At 39.9% G+C, this 23207-nt stretch overlaps 1 protein-coding gene across 6 annotated transcripts in view; it reads left to right on the top strand.

Moving 5' to 3' along the window:
- Positions 1-23207, top strand: part of LOC146497420 (receptor-type tyrosine-protein phosphatase mu) — a 162039-nt gene that overhangs the window by 28253 nt on the left and 110579 nt on the right. For all 6 annotated transcript variants that reach the window (XM_085140119.1, XM_085140117.1, XM_085140118.1 and 3 more), the window contains exons 2-3: positions 8508-8630; positions 21228-21502. In XM_085140119.1, the coding sequence (XP_084996245.1) occupies positions 8508-8630; positions 21228-21502 (398 nt within the window). The remainder of the gene's footprint in view (positions 1-8507; positions 8631-21227; positions 21503-23207) is intronic.

Genomic DNA, 23207 nt, shown 5'->3' with positions numbered 1-23207 from the left:
ACAATCTTACTGCCAATATCATTGTGATCATGGGCAGCATTTTCACACAGTGGAAACCAGCTGTACTGTCATATACAGAAATGGCTTTAGGCTCCCAGGATAAATTCAGGTGCATCATATATTATTAGGTGTTTCATATAAGAGAGAAATGTCATGGTAACTGCTGTTGGTGATCTCTATTTGTCTAATTATCTGCATTCTTTTAAATGTCATGTCTGTAAGAACTCAGGCTGTAGTTAAACAGAGTAAGACGTGTTTCCTCCCACTTGTTTTGAGATCCACACTAACTAGAATGTAAGCCCTCCTGTTGCTAAGCACAACAAGAACAAGGTGGATGCTTTGAAAGCTGGCCTGATATTGGCTCCCCCCTTGACCCAAGAGGATTAAGCTGGACCGTGAGTCTTTCCTTTCAGGTGCCTGATTTATGGGGCTTCAGTAGAGAGACAAAGGGTCCGAATGCGTTTGAAGTCTGTGAGTGAAAACCCTAAGATGGCACTCTGAAAAAGCTCCCTCTGGGATTTAAATCTCCTCAGCCACACCTGTCAAGGCAGAGCTCAGATCCTCACCGTAACCTTTCACCTGGGCAGGCATCAGCTTTCCACCTGTGCGCCGCCTGCGTACATGCTGATCAGGGGTTCGGAGCATGACGTGGTTGCACAGCGAGGGATTAAACACGCCGCGTATGGCGTGATTGACGATATGTCACGACGAAGAGCAAAGCAATGATATTTCATCAAGCTGATAAGTCTGCCTGAATGCACAAGCATTGCTTCGTGGCCTAGATTTTCCCTCCTTCTCAAGAGGGATTGATTCAACCTTTCTTTTATTCTTCTACATTTTCTAATTAGCTTTAGTGATTTCCTAATTCTTTGACATTCAACCTTGAATTATTCCCTCCTCTACACATAAAAACAAGCATTTGTTCCAGTTCTGGAAAACTAACAAAGCATGTTAACGTTCTTGTTTATTCCATGATCAAACATAATCATTCTCTTCTCTGGAGGAAATTTCCCTTTGGGCTAATTTCTGGCATTGTTACTTGCATGTTTGACAAATTAGACTCAGGGAAACTCTGTGAGAACAGGGGAAAGCTACTGATACTGACATTAGCATTTCATCCTCTTTGTTGCACTATTCAGGCAGAATTCAAAGGTTTGTTGACTTAGCAGGTTTTGGGAGGATTGAAGGGGTTCGGTGTTAAGGGTCATCCACTGTGGGATAGGGGTGTTTTATGTTGCAGTGAGCCAAGGGGTTTTTAACACTGAACAGATACTAGGATTTTATTCCTTTTCTCCTCCGAAGGGCCTCTTTTTTGCTGTAAACCAAGGAGAATTTACCTCCTATACTATCCCCATTGATTGAAGCTCAGACCAGTGGTCCATCACACCTGGATCAAATGTGAAACCAAGCTGGAGGAAGTTTTAATTTCCAGTCTTACAGTACTGAGCCAAAACCGTGTGGTGAATCAATGCAGAGGGTTAATTCCACTTTAAACCTTCTTCACAAGTCTGCAGCAGCGGATACACATCGACAATGGCAAAGCATTCAGACAGAGCAGCATGTTTCTTTGTTTCCTTTTTTTTTTTTTTTTTTTTTTTTTTTAAAATCCACGATATCTGAGAAATAAAGTCTTACCATTTTTCACAGCTTCTCATCACCCACGATGCTGCTTCTCCTCTGTGGTTTGAACCAGCGCAACAAATATAAACAGTGATTTTAATAAAGCGCCTTTTATACTCTGTCACCGTATCATTTCAGGGAGCATGTTGAACACCAGAAAATAGGGAGCCAAACAAGCCTATTTCCCCCTCTCATTCAGTGCATCAACAGGCATTAAGCAGGATAGGAAAAAGCCTATTTCTCACTCTCTCTGAGGAGGGCTGAGGCACTGAGACAGACTGTAGTTCTCTCTGTTTTGGAAGCAAAAATGAGGATGCTGGGAACAATTGGAAGAGAAGCCATTGTTAACTTGTTGTCGGAGTTGGAATGAAGCCACACTCGGTGTAAAATAAATACCATGCGCAGCAGGTACTTGTCTTCTTCCAGAATTGATTGAATCTGATACTAAATATTTGTGGGCTTTTCTGCTATCTCTTAACTTCTCAAGTTAACCTTAGCCTCCCTGAAAACTTCTGGTATCTGTGATTCAGATTTCAATTTAGGGAAGAAAAAAAGGCATAATGTTTGGCGTTATCACCACAGGGTACTTCCATGCAGACAGACCTGAAGTCCTCATTTTTATTACTTAGGGGAAAATGACAATAAGGATCTGCCATGTCTCTGAGTTAGAATCCATATTCATCTTAATTGGTGCCTGGCAGGTTTTGCAGAATGGAGATGGATTTGAAGTCATTTACTGGAAGTTCTTGACAGGCGCAGTGGAAGGGAACGTCAAGCCCTGTGCTGGCATGCAGCTTGAAAATCATCTGTCAAAATTTAGCATATCTAAGGAGAAGGCTGCCTGTCATCTTCAATGTACATCTATCTGCGCACAAGGGTGGATTTGATCAGGAACTATGTTGTACCCCTGATGTAAAGCACATTCATCAAGTTGATATTTGGTTGACAAGGAGGAAAAAAATATGCAGAGAAGCCAAAGAAGTTTTTATAACGAGAGCCTTTTGAACTAAACATAGTGCCAAGGATTTATTTTTAAATAATGAATTTTTGAATGGTATTTTCAAAGTAAAATGTTCATAGCTTGTCTTAATCAGGACAACGAAAAACAGAAAGTTTTGTCCGTTTGCAGTAGATGTGGGTTGTCGGTTTTGTTTTGCAAAACATCGCTGACAAGCACATTGGCTTCTTTGGGCAGATTATCAGTGGAAAATCTACACTCCAACTTCTTTATTTCCCCCCCAAATCAATGTGGTGAACAGCGAGACGTGATTGATAATGATATTGAGATTGATTGTCTAAATCCCTTCCCACAGTTCAAAGTCCCCAAACAGATAGTGTATATATACATGCAATTCAGTGCAGAGATAGAACTTGGCAGGAGCTGCCAATAGATAAGTGAAATAGGGCCAGAGTGAAAAGGCCTATCAGTCTCTAAGGGGTTTAGCAGCAGGATTCAGAAGCTCTAAACTGGCCGTGGTGGAGGAAGATAGTCGACATTGGTTTTAAATTACCCAAGATTGCCTTCTGGTTTCAGTCTGCGGGGATGCCGGCAGACAAGATGTTTGTTAAAACAAGTGCAGACATTCAGGCAGATTGGGGCGAAGGGCAGACCTGTGATTTCCTGGCATGACAGAACAGGTTGGAAAGCTGGTAATTGCAGAATTGGCAGAGGGGCTAAGAAGGTCTTGCGGCAATGATATCTGCCACTGGGACTGGACTGGTGGTGTTGCTGGAAAAGGGGTCGCTATCCTCTCTGGGAGGATATTGTGTTTGATTTAGATCATAATGGCACAATTGGCAATGTGCTTGCTTTGCAACATGGTATATACAAGTCAAGATTGCAGAGTAGAAATTTGTTAATATACAGTCCTGCTAAAAACTTAACAAACAGAAGTAAAATCCACGAAACTAACTTTAAAGGAGCAATTCTCAGTTTTCTTACAGAGTTCTATCAGTCGCCTTAGGACAAGGACACTCTTGGCTTACCAAGCAATAATCTGACACTCAGAAGCCTAGAAAATCACCACTTGTCACTTTTAGTTTTTATACAATTAAATAAAGCTTGGATGCATAATAATTGTTGAAGGTAATAGATTATTAAGAATATTTACAAAGTCTGAGACTGGGATCATCTGTCACAATCATATTAGCCTCCCAGAATTTGATGCCAAGTAATAAAGACAGTCCAATCAGAATAAACAGACTAAAAAGAGTTTTGATCTTGCACACAAACACATGTAGCATAACAGAAGAACGCCGTATACAACCTCACTGTGGAGCTGTATTCAAAAAATATATATTTTTGTAAGTATTTAATGCTTTACCACAGATGTACTTTCTCAGTGTTGCATTATCACCTTCGCAGACCCTCCCACACTCCTTCGCCTGCAATCACAGCAATGTGCGCATAGTGCTTCAGTACAGTACTAAACTTCCATACACACACAGAGCTTTTAATGCTGAAAGTTTACTTTTGTTACAGGTGCACTAACAAAAGGCCTTTTAAGTCTGACTTGAAAATCTTTAGGAGAAATTGGCTCTAGCATTGAGGGGTTGAGGTATTGATTCTGGCCTCTGGCTCAGTCCAGGAAAAGATGGATAGATTTCTTTGAAATGCACTCTGCGTGAGAATATAAAGACTATTGTGTGTTCTCACTCAGGAATAAATTGTTTCATGACATATCTAGGGCCACCTTTTTTAGCTTCAAGCTGCCTGCTTCTCTTGAAAGGGGAATGTTGACAGGGTGGAGCACATTCATCTGTACTCCCAGACTACGCACACCTCATAGACGCTTTTATTGAAAGTTAAATCTCCTTCAGAGAGTTGGCAGCCTCTCGTTGGGATATCTGTTTCAGCAGCTGTCGAGGCTGATTATATGGGGGTTGTGCCACACACTGGCAGTGATATAAACCTCCTACAGAGAGAAGAACTATTATGATGCCATTGACTGATACATTCATCTGCATGAATGCGTTACAATATGTTGACTAAGAAGCACTTGCTTGTATTGATGACATTCAACATGTGCTCTGTGATTTTTATTTTTTTATTATTTATTTATGGCATCAACAGTGGTCAAGCCACATATTCAAGGAAGCCGTGTAAAGACGAGACACTTTAATGTTTACATCAGCAAAGAACAGTATCACAGCATATCAATAACAACTTGTAGGCATTATAGGAGACTTCCCAATACTGAATATGATACCAATCGGCAATTAAAACAATTAACATTGATTCATTGCTTGTTCCACACCCTGTTACCCTGTCCTAATGACACCTTAGAAATTGTCAATGAGAAAGCAGTGTAGGTTATTTCCACTCGCTCTTTTCAAATATCAAATCCAGATACCGTTAATCAGGAAACATGGCTGCAGGGAGACTGTATCACCCCTTTACATTATTAATTACCATTATATTTGTAATTTATTCTTAAACTATAGTCATTTCAATTGTTATTGTATAAACTTTTTATGTTACATGCTGCTAAAAATGACAGATTACCATCCTTGTGTGAAGTGGTGTTATAGATATAAGTTGCATTTATGCTCATGGCTTATTTCATCCACCTGCAAATGTATGGCACTGGATGTTTAGGGTTTTTAATGGCTTTGTTATTCAAATTAAATGGGCAACATGAGAATCATTAATGGAACTGTTAATGATGTCTTTTGAAGAAGATGAAGTTTCAGACAGCCCCCTCCCAGTTCTGCTGATTTATTATTAAACACAGTAGCATTTACAAAAAATAAAATAAACCCATTAGAATTAAATTAGAAATGGGTTTCTACTTTATCTTCTTTTAAATGGCCTTTTTCTTCTTCAGTGTTCGAAATCCTCGCTCCTCTCCCACTGACTCTGAATATATTTTTCTCCTCGTCAGCGCCATCGATTTGAATATCAAACACCAATAAAAGCCACCTCTTTGATTTGTTTGAGCTCCATCATGCTGTGAGAAGAAGGTGGGTGGCACAAAGTGAAGGATCTTGGAACTATCGAGTCAAAATATTGATGGAACGGAGCCAGTCCCTGTGACGCTGAAGCCAAAGAATCATGTTAATCATGTTATGTTCTCCAAGTTACATCTTGGCAACGCGGGCATTTTTATTTAGAGTGCAAGTGTAGTGAGCAATGGAGTACATGCTCATTTCCAGCACCGCCTTCATACGCCTAGAGTTCTGCAGTGTCGCTGGTCGTGGACGACCACAGCTTTTTATCAGTTACTGAACAGCTTTAAGTGAGCCGATGCATGTTAATAGCTTTGCTTAAGAGCGTACCGCTAATGATTTTTAGTATTGCTCACCAAGATTCTCAGCTAGTCATTGAAGTTTTCAGCCACCTGTTACTGATGCTTCACAGTAAAACCCTCTCAGGTCTAAATTATCATTCATGAGCAGTAACTTTTTTCTTTTTGGATGAAATTTAAATAGCTTATGATTTATCAGTTTTCTTTTTGAGGCAAGACTTTGGATCAATATTCAAAAGCCACTAATCACATAATGTGTTGGCAAAGGGTTACAGGTCAGAACAATTATAAGTGCAGGCTTTATAGGCTTTGCACATTCTACAAAAGTACAGGAGTGTAAAATCACAAATCAAGTTGTTTTTTTTAATTTTTTTTATTCTTATTATTTCAGAACATTATGAAAGCAAAATAAGCAATCGCAGCAGAACGAAGCTAATCCAATCATGCACGGTAACAGTAAATTGTATGAATCATGCGATGACAACGAACATCAACATGTTCAACCATACTTACTTTTGGTCCGTCCTGTCATCAGGGCAAGCAAAGGTTTTGTGAGTAACATTAGTGGCTCTGCTTCACAAACATCCCTGTGTGAGCAGTCTTCTATTTTGTCATTGTGTTCCATCTTTTGAGAGACGTACCTGCTGTTTGCTTATTGAATGCATGACTAATATTTGAAGAGCAAATTCTAAAGTTTAAGATGAAATTCATTTGCATCAGAATATTGTTTTTAAAGCTAAATTGGTCTGTGACTGCACATTCAACAACAAACCTGTCAGAGTAAACTATGGTCATATCATTCACTTCATTCTTAGCAAACAGCCGCCCACTTGGCTACATATCTAGTTTAAACAGACCAAAATAGTAATGTCTCCTGGACTTGTTGCCTTCCTGTAAAATTCAAATAACCTTAGCTTAATTCTGGTTTGATGTTTTAACTCATGAACAGTATTTAGTTAATTTTCTTTATCATATCTGACTGTCTTGACTGTTACCTCTTAGCTGCTCTCAAACTTTGGAGAGACATTAGCATTTTACAAAGTCCTTGTAAGCAAGTCTTGCTATCTTTGTAACATCCACAATTCATAGAACCGTAGTTATATCTGTAACTCTTGTTCAGTGGTCACATTGACATAAAACCTTAGGTATAGATTCATATGTGAAATCTAATTAAAACCGTAAAAATTGGGTTTAAAAAGCTTGTATCTTATAATTTAACCAGGCAAACACAATGTTTCTCAACACTAGCCCATTTGTGTCAGGCATTTGCAAATCATGCATGCAGCAGGTCCAACAACACAGTTGGCTTGAGGTTTCCTGGTTCAGCTCTTGTAAAGCAGATGATTAGGTCTGCTAGATTTCTTTCTCCAGTCTCACCACAGAGGTACATCCTAGTGAACTGGTACCTTAAATAAGGCCTGTGTCTCTCATTAACAAGGGAATGCATTTCTGGGCAAGCTCTCAAAATGCCTCAACAATTTTTATTTTTTTTATTACCTGTGATACTTTGGCAGTCTCTTCCTTTTCTATGTCTGCCCCCTCATAAAAACAGACAAAGCAACAAATATATCATCAGCTGTTGCCCTGTGGAGCTAGGTATTAATTATCCTGTGTTCTCCTCATTTGGCCACTCATTTGCACATGTACTGTAAATGTCACCAGAGAAATAAATGGGAAAACAAAAGCCCCAGCTCGTAGCCTTTATGCAGCAGAATGTCAGAGGGAGCTTGTAAGAGATGAGATATTGGTTTTGGCCTAGCATAGATTCTGGCTCAAAGGACATTCCCAGAGGCAATAAAATTTGTATGTAATCCGTGTTTAGAAACTTATTAACAGTGTGCCAGCAAACATTCTCAGATTTGCCATTTGGATTCATTTCTGGCGAGGAGCGGTATATAATGTGCCGTACATCTGTTATCAACAGAGACCTAATGTAATCATCTGAAGCCGCGCTGTGTAATTTCTTTGCTGTCTCTGAAAATGACGAAACGTGGTTTTAAAATAGTCTTTCCAGTTCACGTTTTTGACTCTTTCCAGCCAAATATTGTTTAGGCTTTTTTTTTTTTTTTTTTTTTTTTTTTTGTAGATTCATGAGTGGGTTGAAAAGCACTTTTGGAGGGAGGCAGCTCAACTCTCACTTCTTTGTGTGGCCTTTAAGGTGCGAGGAATAAAGGGGTATTTGTATTCATCGATCACACGCCAAGCCCGGGTGAAGCCTGGCCCTAATGGTTGCTTGCTGTCATTTTGCAAGCAGCTTGTAAAAAGGATTAGAGTGGCTTTGTGGAGTAAGAGCGCATGAACAGCAAAGTTCTGCGGTCGGCAAGGAAAATAAATCAATTTATCCCTGATGGTGGTGTAGTTTGGAAACATAATGCCTAACGATGATGGAGTTTGGACACTTCATACTTGTCATTGTGAAATTGGACTGCCGTGTTGCTAATGATGGTAATGTATGTTGTGCCTCGCCTACAACAGCAATCCTTCACTCTGTCTCACTTAAATGCATCTCATTGTCTGGCATATTACATTATGAATACCACTGACAAAAAATAGGCGACTTTAATTTATACATTCATTTATTTGAGCAGGAAGTTAATGGAAAACTTGAATAACCATATAAATTTCTTCCTTTTGTCACAGGCGATTGTACTTTTGAGAAGCCACTGGCAGCATGTGGATACAGCCAAGGCCGAGATGATGATCTCGACTGGGAGCAGGTCAATACCAGAGAGAAGTCTCCATCAGATCCATGGATGCCCTCAGGTAAGGACCTGGCTCCTAACTCAGTGAAGGAAAGAATTTATTCTGTCATCATACTGAGAATACTTTGTTGTGATAGGTTGCCCATTTGACCCAGTTTTATTTCAGTAGAAGTCTTCATGACCTGGGCAGTGGGGCAGAGTCTCCATGGGGAGTTTGGGGGCTTACACAGGATTTATACTTGTTTATTAAAAAGGTACATCAGAACTGCAAATCCTACGGAAACCTTAAGGTATAACCTATGTAACCTAAAGTATAACCTGTAAATGATGCTACATGTCGTGTCAAAGCATCCCTCAACTTTTGTATGGCCTGTTCAGTCCTTTTGCCAAGTATCCGTGGCAATTTTACGCAATGTGGTGTTGAGGTGGAGAGCGCCCACTGTCTTATGAGGGGTGCTCGTCTGCAACAGTGTTTCGATGGACGATTTCGTCTCAAAGCGACAAACTCATGAATGCCAGAATCCAAGGTTTCCAAACAAAGCCCTGCATTATAACAAAACAATCACATCGCCTGTTAGTGGTTTTAATGTAGTGGCTGGTTGGTTGGTGTATGTGAGCAGGTACTACTCTTTAATTTTGTAAGCATTTGAAGAGAAAACAATATTTCAGCATTCCTCACTCGTATTCCCACACCATGCCCTTAAGTTTTATTGATGTGGGATGTTGATGCGTCTTGTTTCCACAACAGTATCTGGTACACAGAATCTTTGGGACAGGCACATGAACTAAAACAAAAGCAATATTTGATATCAGCGCACTCTGATCCATGTTAATTGAAGAAGTCTATCTGTCGGCAACGTATTGAAGTTCATTAAAATGCTTTCCCTGCGTTTTGTGTCTGTTGCACGCAATTTGTCTCTTTAATGTTCCATTGATCGCTTTTCATTTGATTTGAAATGCAGACATATCACTGCCACTGAGCAGAAGGCACCTAAAGAGTTAGACTAATGGAACAATGCTTTCTTTCTTTCTTTCTTTTTTCATCTTCTAACAAAGGTAGCATTGCAAAATAATGGATATTGTTTTCCTCCTCCTATCTGACACCTGATCTCACAAAGGCTGCATCACAGATAGATTGCACTGGGCCCCCCAGTGACAGAAGGGGAATTAATTAGCAGGTCCTCACTAATTTTAAGCAGCCAATGCCCAGATCTGTTTGTGTGTATATCAGGATGCTGTGTGCTGAACTGCCCCAGAGAAATTACTTTCCAAAGAAGGGAAGTCTCTCCTTTTTTCCATCGCAATTGATTAATGTCGTGACACGTGGAGGCTGGGCAAAGGTTACAGTGAAAGCCTTGACCTACAAATTAACACCTCGCACATGATCTAAATTTAACATACCTGATTAAAATCCCATGTCTGGTTAAGCGGTGTCCCTGATTGTGCCTCCTAGTCTGAGTACACTTCAGACAGGCTTGTTTTCTATCTATGCGTCTTGAACTGGGCCTAATTAACAGGTTGCAGCTCTTTCTCCATTTCGCAGTATGAGCACTCAACCTGCTGCGCAAAATTGTAATCTCTCCTCTTTGACCACATTGAAAGGGATGGGAAATGTAGTGTGCTTGACAGATGAAATTGTTTTACGGCTACTAGAGTGGGGGTTGATGGGTAAAAATGCATTTAGGTGAAAGCCATACTGGTGGAAAAGCTATCTCACCTCTGATTGCTGCCTTACTCTCAACTTGCACTTATGAATCTTCACAAAACGACCATATCATGCTCAGAGAGAAGATTGTTATCCTACCTGGTGTGCCAGGATGGAAATGGAATTGAAGTAGCAGAGAACTGAAGGCATTACTACCTCGGTACCTTTTTAAAATTTGTTGGTAACCACAAACGGTCCAATCAGAGGTGTTGTCACTACCGATGCATGATTTAAATGATGCTTAACTGCTTCTGGTTTACTTTAGTTTTCCAAGAAAATTGATTTCTTTTGAGGTTTAAACTCCAGTGACACTGTCCTCTGTCATTTTTAATATTGTTTCATTGCCCATATTAGACTTGAAATTAATATTTAATTTTTAATTCACTGGATTATCAGGTTGTCATTTTTTTATTTTATAGTGTACTGCAGTTTGTTTGTTTTTTCGGGGGGTCAAACATTGGACTTGTTCATCAGCCAGTATCTTCAAAAGTTAAAATATTAGTGATATCCAGTGGTAATGTAAGAGGGAAAGAAATGGAAACAAAAGGAAAATATATTAGTGCTGTCAGCGTTAATCTCATTAAAATGACGTTAACGCCATAACCGCATTAACGCGGCAAATCTCTGTTAGCGAGTAAGCACGGATTGCCGCGCGTGTCGGGCTGCACGGCGCTAAAGCGTTAGCAAGCTAACCGCGCTAACGTGTTGACGGAGATTTGCTGTGTTAATGTGCTTATGACATTAATGTCATTTTAACGAGATTAACGCTGACAGCACAAACAATATTTTGTCATAGCTGCTGTGCACAGATTGTTAATCCAAAAATTCAAGCTACGTTTTGTGCCTGAAGCATAAAACAGATGCCCTTTAGCATTATATGGTTTTGTTGTCCTGTATGAACTACCACATTTGTAGCTGTAACTGTGAATGTCACTAAAACAGCTTGATATTAAAATGAGTTGTTTTTTTGTTTTTTAACAGAGGTTAATAACACTGAGAACTAAAAGCTGCACACTCTTCGATTATGTGCCTGCAAAAATTTGCAGTAAAGAATCAATAGGAGACATTGTGGATGAAGGTGCTGAGACACTGTGGTTTAGTGTTTAGACTTTACTCAAGAGAAGCACTCAGCAGAGTTTGATGTCAGCCTGCTGTGGACTCTCCTTCCTCTTACTGCAATCAAAGACCAAACTGGCCCATTTCCATGCCTGCATGTAAATAAGTACCACAACCGAAAAGTGAAATGAAATGCAACAAGAAAACTCTGTGGTTACTGAAGAAGAGACAAGCATTGCTTTAAACTCTTGGTTGTTTATGATGGTCTGTGCCTTACCTAATTGCTATGTCTGGATGGAGAGACGCCTTGTTTATCCCACCATGCAGCTCTGATTGCACGCCTTGGCTCCTTTTAGTATGGTTCAGCCCAGTTTTGAGGCTCTGTATGTCTGCATGCATGGGCAATCCTTAGTGTGTTCCTCTCCCAAGGCCAGTGGCTGAACCCCCGTCACAACTGTCACAGTCTGCCCTGCTATTACAATAAGCCTCATCTGTCCTGAGCAATTAAAAATAAATACATAAATAAAATAATCTCACCGAGTTCTCATTCAGCTTTGGAGAATGCGATTGGATACACTTCTGTCATATTTGGGCTTGAATTGGCTTGAACAGAATCTTTAAAGACAATAGTTGCACTTGAATAAAAGACACTTGTGATTATTATTTTTTTTCTCTTGGAGGAATGACTAAGGCTGTGGAAGTTTCTGGTAGGATGTCCAGATTCTATTAAGCTGTTTTTTTGGGGGGCGGGATTTGTAAATCTTAGCTAGTTAGAGACTGTGTCTTCTCCGCTGGTGTCCTGGATGTTGCCAGTAGTAGGCTGCTGCTCTGTTTCTCCCCTGAGACTCATTCTGGGGAATAATAGCAAGAGGAAGAGAAAGAAGGGCCTCTAACTGAGATTAATTAGGGTTTTTGTATTCTACTAGGAACAATTGCACATGGAGCTCCAGCTAAATGACTTATTGTGTTATTCTTAACGTCTGCTCAAAATATGTTGCGGAGAAAAATTTTGTTGTTTTTTTTTTGTCTCACTGTTGCACAGGGTCTTTGTTTTGATAGCACATCCTTGGTTGATAATGACACCTGGACAATGGCGAAGGATTGGCAGAACGAGGTGCTTCACAGGGTGACAATTTGCTTTCAGGCAATACAGCTTACTCTTAAACACGGAAGAGTTTGCCTATTGCATATAGATAAAGGCAGATCTTTTTAAATGGAAAAGTCTTCCCCTTCCTGATCACATTGCAATAAGGAGGTAATGAACTGACCCTCCGTCTTACCTGGAAAACAAGTGTTGGTTGTTGTGCCGAATGTGCTGTCCAAATGAAAGAGGGGGAAAAAAGGCTAAGCACTTAAATTATGAGCAGTGAGAACACCTGCTGACTGAAGGGCATCAGAAATTTAATCAGAATTTAAATCACATCAGCAAAAGATGGGATTTGCTGTTGTGAAGGGAGGGGCATCATATTGTGAACATAAGCCAGTTGCTTTTGAGCCTTTCACAACTATGTGTGAAAATCACACCTTGCACACCACCAATGGCAAGGTTAGGTTAAGATTAAGGAGAAGCGCCATTATGATTAGGGAACAGAGCAGAAAGTCTGATCAATTTGTGAATTAATTCCCAGGCATGAGAGACTAGCATTTTCAATTTAGCATGTTTGTGGGGTTAAGAAGTGTCCTGTGGTCTCAGCAAATTACCGATTTGGATGAACAAGGTTAAGAAATCATGATGGAGGACATATTTACATATAGTATCTTTTCTGTATTTTAAGTGATCATAACATGAACAATTAAGGCTAATTATAGGTGAGTCCTGTGTAAAGTTTATGCTGTGGAATGGGTTTGTAACAGGCAAATGGGCCCATTAAATGACCCATTTCCTGGAATGGATTGGCAATCGAGCGTACTGCATTTTAAGACGATATATTAAGCCATTAAGAATTCTTTTTGATTGGCATGCAGCAACAAAAGATGCTGCCAGGGAACATAATAAGGGTCAGTTGTTCCACCTGACTAAAGTGACGGGGCTGAAACGTGTTCCGCATGATGGATGATTCTGGGTGAATCGGTTTGACTCCGTCAAAGAGACCTGCCAGGTCCTTCATATGGAGAGCCCAAACTTATTCTGTGTTATTTTATCAGGCTCCTTTCATGTTTCAAAGGACACAGGGAAAGTTCTGGAAAATTGAGTGGAGGCCACGGCTGTTCACATTAACAGCCTAACCCTCACAGCGAGAGCATTTTTGATTGGTAGCAGACAGTGAGAATAGCCCTGTCTTCATTGACATTTCCAAAGCGGCCGCCGTTCTTTTCTGCGGTGGTGACCTCTGTGAATTTTATTAGCAAATGAGACCTGGAGGGTTTGGGTTTAAAGAGCGCCCCTTCATTCTGATTTCCCCCACATAATGATTTTCACAGGGTTCAGGACCTGAATGGAAGAGAAATAATGAGCACTACTCATTATTGCAAATTATATCGCCTGCTCAAACCATTACTCAACTCGTAATTAATCTCAATACCATCAACCTATAGACTTTGATGATTAGAATTAGACAGTAGCGTATTTGTGAGAACTAATTTATATCGGACGGCATAAAAAAGAAAATAAATCACTTCTTAAAGGAAAACAGCCATTCCAGCAGCTGTCTTAGGGTCTGTCTACACTTTGCGTTGTTCTGTGTCTTGGATAGTTTGTTTCCCACAAAAATTAAGGAAATTCATATTTTACGGCTTTCCATAAGAGCAAATACTCTGTAATAATTTTGTAGTCTAGTCTATGCATACAATACTATTAAATTAAACTATTCAAACATTTTCTTTATTTATTATTAGGCCCTTCTCCTAGCAGGAACTTTTCTTCCCATATGGATGGACATGAGCTGTGGCCAACTCCTAACTGCTCTGCCAGCTGAGGGAGCTGTCAGGGCAAAGGATTAAACTAATGGAAGCCTTCCCTGGAGTATGTCCATGGTTCTCTCTGTATGGCTCATAATACCATTAAACCACTAAGTCTGTTATTTGGGATTACTTAATGTCCAGCTGAACTTGAGCATTTGTGAGTTTACACTCGCTGGAAAAGCCTGTACTCCAGTAGAAATCATGTATTAGATTGCATAGAACTTCACTGACCAGCTACCCAATGTCCAAAGCTGCAGACTCATAATGGTTTATTTTCCGCTTTTTGTTTCACTCTCAGAGAAAATAACCCATGAACTAAGTGATTTAAAGGAGCCAATTAAAAAGTTCTTAATGTCCTTAATCAAAACAGACAACTGACTAATGAGAGAAATCTATGGAAACTGGTCAAAGAGATCGATCGAGCCCCAACCGATTCTTAACGATTTTCGTGACACCTTCTAATTAATGGCCTCTACCAACAAATTGTCTCATAATCAATGTTAGAATATGTATGAGGTGCATTGTGTGATGTATGTTTTTAAATGCAGCAGCCTCTATTCAGTCATTGTCCTTGTTAATAAATGTTCAAAATATTCCAGAATAATGAAAGTCACACATTTCAATTTCAGCAGTGTGTCCTTCATTTCCAAGGAACAGCAACATGAATGTATGTGGCATCTGCAGCAGGAACACTTCATCTCCTTCTCATTCATTTTTCACACCAGTCTCCATGTTCTCCACGTACAGCCATCATTGTAATGGAAGGTGAAGGTGGCCTACATTGGAATAATAATAAATCTGTTCCTCTGAATACCTTAGACAATAGGCGAGCTCTGGCCTTTACAGAGTTACAGAGATGGGCTTAGTGTGCCGAGAGCCCTCTATTTTTTTTAATTGGTCCTGAACACACCATTGTTAAGGTACAAGAGATGGAGAAAGAAAGGGAGAGAGAAAACACCCTTGTGCATCACTAGCACATTAGCACAGCACTAGCGCTGTGTCATTATAATTTGCTCTTACTGGCTTACTGGCTAATTATCTTGTCATGGTGCAGCAGGTCCTGCAGAGTATGTGGTCATTAAGCTCAAATGACAATCAGTGTTCTCCTGTCATCTTCTTCAACTCTGAGACGTTGACAATGGCAGTACAAAGAAGTGGCACGCTGTCACTCGAAATACAGTATCTTTACATTGCCTGGCGGTCAGTAATGAGGAAAGGGACAAGTTTTCTCCTTTTTGTGTTTGGGTTCACTGGCTCAAATCTACACAATTTGCACAGCCTCATGGCTACAGTTCTGTATCCCAGATAATGGTGAGGAAGACATTTCATCATATGCATTTACATTACTATCACTTTGATATTTACGGCTACTGTATTAAGCATAACTAAACAAGAAGTGAGTTCTTACACGTGGCGCCCATTAATATTAATATTTCATGAACTAGTAAAGAAATGCTGCTTGAGGGATCAGATATTTTCATCTTTAATTACTAACAAAGAGAAGTGCAGTGCATAAATCTCCAGTGCAACACTGTCACAACGTGGCTGTTTGAAATGAATAGTAAAGTCTGCTTTAATCATAGAGAAAAGCACGGGTGCCAGGATCTTTTGTCTTTGGAACATGAGCTACAACTGAACAATTCATCAACTGATTATTAGTGCTGGTTCGCATGACGCCGGTTGCTGATGCCTCAAAGAAAAAATGTTGTGGGCACCTGAGCAGGCTGGTTGTTATTAAAGAGACCTTACAGCCCTTTTGTAGAGGCACCTGATTGTTGTTTGAGAGGCTGGGAAAAAAGTGTCTCAAAGTCGACTTAACTCCTGCCCTTCTTCTTGTACTTTACACAACTTCCTGCTTAGCCCCAGAAATAATCACCTTCAACACTTGAATCACAGATAAACTAAAAGTGAATAATACATTAAAAGCTCTGGAAAAAACATAGCAGCATGCTGTTCACAGTAGAGGGTCAAAACAGGGTGATCATGCTGTGCAGGAAAATCTACACCTAACATAGGAAAGACACTCGACGCTTTATAAAGCGCATTATATTAGAGCTCAAAACTGAAAAAATATTATCATAGACCTCGTGTGACCCAAACTTTTAGTGCTAACATAAAGAAACTTGTAAAAGAGCTGGTGTAATCTTTTTTTCTTTAAGCTACACTTTATTTCCAAAAGTATTCACACAACCCATTCTTAATCCATAGTGTTTAACATGATGTCAGCCTACTATTTGCATCTATAAAAGGCTCCAACTGCTCTGGGAAGGCTTTCCACAAGGCTTAGGAGTGTGATTTGGGGAAACTTTTGATGATTCTTCCAGAAGCACGTTTATGACATCAGACACTGGTGTTGGATGAGAATGCCTGGCTCACAGTGTCTGCTCAAATTCATCCCAAAGATCTTATATCAAGTTAAGACCAGGACTCTTCCACACCAAACTCGCTCATCCCTGTCTTTCTGGACCTTTGTGCACTGGTGCGCAATAGGGCTGCCACAAACGATTATTTTGATAGTTGACTAGTCACCGATTATTTTTGCGATAAGTCGACTAATCAGATCATGCATCCATTGGACATAAAACGTACAGCTTATTGCACCTGCATGCATTTGCTCTTATATAACTATCATTAGCTTACAGCTTTAAGTGTTTAAGGTATGTGCTAATTAAAAATAAAGACAAGATGATAGTTTATTACATTTTAATGAAATTTGCATTTTTGTTTCAGTGAAGCTTAATAAACTCAGTCGTCTGCTCATTGCTATCTAAAATATAACAGGACACCGGAGTATATTCCCGAGCATCTCACACTTCTAATAATCAGTTGTCTGCTTGACGTTTATTCAGCTGTGTAAAAACTAACTTTAATCTCAGCCAAAACAATTTACTCAGGGACAAATAAAATACTGAAAAAAGCCAAACAATAACATCTTTAAGTTATTTAAGTGACTAACTTAAGTGACTAACCTGAGTAGTGAAAGACGGTGGTGGGTTTGAAAATGGTTTGCCCGGAGTCCGGTGTTCTCAGCGGCTCTAGTGAGCGTTAAACCCCGGCTAGCTATCGAGCTAGTGGGTAACAGACGTCTCCGAAAACGTCGGAGCGCTTGTGAAAATATATGGCGTCTTGATAAACTGAGCAGATATTTGAGGTTTACACAGCTACATTCTCGCCTGAAAATATGTTAAACGTTTATTTTGTGACCCAGAAAGAGTAATATTAAAACTAACTATGTGCCGCCATTGATGGAAACAGAGCTCGGCTGCGCTATGAATTCTGGGACGCAGCTTCTTCTTCGGGGTTTAACGGCAGCTGGCATCCTTGTACATGTAGTGCTGCCATCTTCTGTTTCAGTTTGTTATTAGACTCTTAAATCCTACTACTTATTCCTGCGTCTTTTGGGATCTTACAAAGCTTCAAATGACGCGTCGACTATTAAATTAGTCGTCGACGATTTTGATAGTCGACCTAATCGTGACTAGTCGACTAATCGTGGCAGCCCTAGTGCCCAATCAATGTTTTAACAGGATGGGGCCTTCCCCAAACTGTTCCCAAACCCAGAGTCATCTATCAAATTTCTCAGCAGTCCCCAACCCCTGGGCCATGGATTGGTACCGGTTCGTGAGTCGTTTGGTACCGGGCTGCGAGAGTTGAAGTTCGGGTGTGAAATATATGGTTTTCAGGATTTTTATCATTATTTTTTTTATCGTAAACTCTGCTTCGCTGGGTGTTTTCCCGTGTGTTATGAATAAATCTTTTTTAAATTTTTGTTGTATTTATCGGCGACACCTTAAAGTCCGGTCTGTGAAAACATTGTCGGACATAAACCGGTCCTTGGTGCAAAAAAGGTTGGGGACTGCTCTTCTAGATGGAGAAGCGTGATTCGTCACTCCACTGCTCTAGAGTCCAGCGCCAGCATGCTCTAGACTACTGGATCCAACCCTTTGTTATAATACCGCTAATGAGTAGCGAGGCTACTCATGACTGGAGTTGTTGAACAAGTGGCATCCTATCACAGTACAACACTGGAATTCGCTCCTGATAGCGACCAATCGACCAATCCAGAAAACATCTGCCCGCCTATGTGCTTGATTTTACACACCTGTGGCCATGAAAGTGACTGGAACTCCTAAATTCAGTGATTTGGATGGATGGGTAAATACTTTTGGCAATAATGTGTATCTGCAAGTACGCTCACACTCACTTTCTAAATTATTCACTGTAGCTCAAGTTTCATAGTGCTAAAACTCTTTCGCCTACCTGACAGAAATACTAACAACCAAAAACTGAACCTTACCAGTACCAAAACGCTTATTATTTTTCGAATGCAGTACATTTTCTGGGCCAAACAGAATCAGCATTTTCTGTATTCATTGTTAAATGGGAACACTAGCACGTGCATGTGTTCATCATAGCACTGTATTGTTTCACTGGTTTATTTTTACAGTTCACTTATTTGTTGTAGATGAATTAATGATATAGACCCCACCCCACCCCCCACCCACCAGCATGCGCTAAACATGTTAAGATCAATTAAAACAACAACTGCCTGCACCTGACGACACACAAAGCTGATCAGTCTGACTTGGTGTCATCACAACTCGCTGCTCCTCCTCCTCCTCTTCTGCTCCCTCTCCTCTTGTTTCATTGTGTAAACATGACAGAACCCCCACTCATTATCTGAAGCTGGAGACAGATGGAATTGGTGAGCGTTACAAGTGCAGCACAACAAGACGAGTGGGCAAGCTCGAGTCATCGATGGAACAAATAGGGTTTTGTGAGAGGCTGTTAGGCTGACACACTCGGGGGGCCATGCCTGCTGATTTAGTTTGACATTATTCACCCTTTTTAACATCATATCTGAACAGATCCCCACATGTTAAATTTAATGACGAAGAATCGCATTCACCACAGCTCTGCCTTGCATACAGCAAGCGTTTTGCTTACAGGTTGTTTGTCTCTCCTCGAAGCAAAATGTGCCTTCGAGTCGTTAGCACACTACCCAAAAATGGATTTTAACATAAACTGAAGCTTTCTTTTGGCTGTGTCTCAAATGCTGTTACGATTTGTGCCATCTCATTACCAAGCCAAGCTAAATAAGATGATGACAAATAGAATGTGTTCTGCATCTCCTTGAAAGTTTGCCAATATAATAATTCTCACTTGTGTTTTATTGGCAAGAGGGTAGAGAATTAGATTAACCTTTGATATTGAACCAAAGTGATAAAATCTAAATGGGGCTTTCTTGGCAAATAGATTTCAGTTTATTGATTTCTCATCATTTCCCGTCTCTCTGTCATTGAGGAAAAACATTCCCCTCAAACATCCAGTATTTTTTAGGGATTGGTCTTTCTATGTCTTTGTATTTTGATGAATGGTAATTATAAGAGTGTTTCTATCAATCTAAAGATGAGAGCATATTCTCATCAAAGGTCACACGCTAAAATTGTCACTGCTAATAGGAAAGCACTCAAAGCAGCCATTTATCTGTTCTCTACGTCCCTTTATAAGATTGTTCCTTTCATTTCATTTATTAACTGCGGTGACTGCTGCAGCTCATGATCTGATTGCTAGTTTTAGTTTTATTGTCCTGGAAAGCTTTGTTTTGTTTAGAACTACGCACACCAACAGCTCCAAGTTGTGTTGTCACACAATTAACAGGGACTTAATTAGTCGATCAAATCTGCTGCAACATCGTCCCAAGCCTTACGAAGCACCTCTTACATGTAGCGTGACTGTCAAATGAAAACTTCCGAGGAAATTATTATTATGCCATTTGTTACGGAGAGCGCACACCTAGAAATCAGACACTGGTCTGATGCTGTCTTCATTCTTAGACTTTGTGAACATTAAGTCAGATTTCTACTGCATATAATGTGTAACAGGATTAATAATTAAGGGCTACATAAAATGTTTTTCTAGTACATCCATTAGTTGTTGCTTTGTTTGACTTTGGACCAAAGAAACAGACCAGATTTTTTTGGCTAATGATGATATATCACAAGTATTAATTAAAAAAAAGACTTTTCCAATTACTTTTGGAATTTATCATTACATTTCAGTTGAAAGACATTACAAGCCGCTCAGTCAAGTGTATCTACCCACTACTGGGTCGGATGTCCTTTTGCCTTCAGAGCTGTCTTGATTCTTCATGCCACAGATTCAAGAAAACTGCTGCTCTCTAGATTTTTATTTTTCCAGACCATTCTCTGTAAAACCCTAGTGATGGTTGTGTTTTGTGTGTTCTGAAATATTCTGTTCAGCTTGTCAATAACCATGCCACATTCAAAGCCCTGGGATGCTAAAAGCCTTATTCATTTTCTAGTGATCACTTTTAGTTGTTTACCATTAGCTAATGGTTTTAACTGCTACCTTTACTTTTACCCAATAATTTCTAGCTTCTAATTCTAGATGGCTATTTCAACTGTTTACCTAAACAATTCTATTTGTTTATCCATACTTTTGGTTAATAATGTCAAATGCTTCTGCATAGTTTTGGAAAACACATTAGCTTAACTCTTAACTCTGTTAGTGAGCTAGTTTAACCTTTCTTTACTTTTTAACTTATACACTACTTTAAATAAGTTATTATGCTTGCTCTCTATATTCTGCAGCTAATTTATGACCTTTAATTAGTTACATCTTCTATGCTAATAATATATAACAATATTCTGTGCTATCATTGTAGGGTGTTTACCTTACACTATAAAGCACCTCGAGACGACTATTGTGACTTGTAGCTATGTGACTAAAATTGGATTGCTCAAAAATTCTCACAGTAATGTCTCTCTAATCTTAACCTAATCTCTATTTAATCTAAGTTATTGTTAGTACTGCGGCGTTTACAGAGATTGACTTTGTACCCCTTTTTACATGACTCTAGGCTAGGATTGTGTAAAAAACAAAAACAAAAATAATTTAATTGACCAGGTTTCTACTGGTATTTTGTATAAAAACCTTCTTAACCCATGATTACACTTCTTGCTCATGTTGCAGGGTCAACCTTTATGATGGTGAACACATCAGGACGCTTCGCAGGACAGAAGGCCCTGCTGCTGACACCCCAGCTGAAGGAGAACGACACACACTGTGTCATCTTCCACTACTATATAGGAGGCAGAGACAACAGCCATCCCGGCCACTTAAATGTCTATATTAAAGAAAACAATAGTCCGATGGGGATGCCTGTTTGGAACGTGTCAGGTCCAGCCTCTCGCTCCTGGGGACAGGTGGAGTTGGCTATCAGCACCTACTGGCCCAACTTCTACCAGGTGAGGACATGCGGTTGAAAGCAAGTCATCTTTTGCATAATGTCTCGTTGCAAAACTAGGTTTCTCATTGTAAGGAGCCTTTGTAGTTAAGCCAAAGTCATTAATGCCCTTTTTCTGGGTGGAGCAGGACAAACCATTATTTGAGATGGTCTAAACAATTGCACAAAAGCTCATTCAAAACACCTAAGATTATTGATTTCAGCGGCTAGCTCGGTATCCATGGTAATCTGTTCTCTCTCTGTTCCATCTGAGCCTGCTCTCTTTTTCCAATTCTGAAAACTCATTTTCACTTACCAATGCACATGACTGCTGGCCGGGGCAAGGTGATTTCACACTTGCCTGGCTATTAGTCTTCACCAGGCTTGTTCCGCGAGTCCACCACATGTTAATTGATGCAGAGAGACCCCTTAACCTCCCAATGGGAGATGGTCTCTTGGTGAATTATTTCATTATGGCCTGGCAGAGCTAGTCCACAGTGGAGCAGAGGGGAGTCCTCCTGCTTGTTCATTGTAGCCACACTGATAACTTAGTTAACAAGGGACACCGCTGGGCTTCTCACTGCTGCATGCAGTATAGAAGCTTTAATGAGAGGCACACGGAGAAACGAAAGAAGAGGGGAAAGGCAACAGTTGAGCAGAACAGAATGTGCTGCCATTACCAGTAATAGTCACTGTTCACTGTTGGCAAGATTTTGACTTTTGTGACATAATAAAGCAAAGCCTGCCTGGTTAAATGTTTTCAGATTGGCTCAAGACATGTAAAGACTAAAAGAGTCTGCCTCAGAAGCACAGCTTGTTGTGTTTGCATTTACTCTGCTTGCAGACCTTTTTAAGAACCAAGTTAGAGCTTCAGAAAGTTCAGACACTTTGACATTAACTGCTGCTTCTTTCTGACAAACAAATCGCAATTTCAGTGACAGCTGAACCCTTTGACGTGTGTGGTTACAATTCAGTAAATTTCTGCATCTAAGGTGAGTGGTTAGACCCGGGATTACTCATTTTGTTTTCCAGTGTGTCGAGGGAAATTTCCAGCATCCGTTACCTTTCAAACCCAGCTTTGTTTGTAATTGTTCCAAGACTGACAACATGGTCAAATGTGAGGATGCTAATGATCTCAGCAACAGTCAAGAAAGGAGACCGGTGCTTCAAGTTGTCACTAATTAACAACATGGTGCTAATTATAGGTATCTTTAATTGCATGGTAACCTACGCAATTGTCAAAGGGAAGCCACCTGATACTTGGAAATTATTTTTTAATTACCAGTAAGGCTTGAGCATTTCAGCTTTTGATAATTACTCCTGTCAGGCTATCCCTAAATCTTTAATTGACATTGTCATTTATTTCCAGAACTGCTGATCATTGTGCAAAACAATATAATTTTCACTAATCTGGAAGCTATGTCTGTCATGTGTGTGCTATTTAAATACTTTGTGCATAAGATAAAAACCTATGGTTTATCCTAAAAAAAAAAAAAGGAGTGAAAAACAGAAATGTGGTTATCTATCTTGATTTTTAATACAACAGAGTCCACGGCAGAGCTAATCAATTCTGCTGTAATGCTGTACTTAGCCAAGCCCCTTAGGGATAACCCATGTGGCGATGTAGGCATTGAACGCTGGGTTCACTGTCTGTACGTCTGACAAATGAGAATGGTGAACTTTCCTGTGATATCAACAGCTCCGTCCCATGCGAACATTTTCACTCT

This window comes from Neolamprologus multifasciatus, chromosome 18 (assembly GCF_963576455.1).
Source record: "Neolamprologus multifasciatus chromosome 18, fNeoMul1.2, whole genome shotgun sequence".
Taxonomy (NCBI): Eukaryota; Metazoa; Chordata; class Actinopteri; order Cichliformes; family Cichlidae; genus Neolamprologus; species Neolamprologus multifasciatus.
This window is presented reverse-complemented; position numbering and strand designations above follow the sequence as displayed.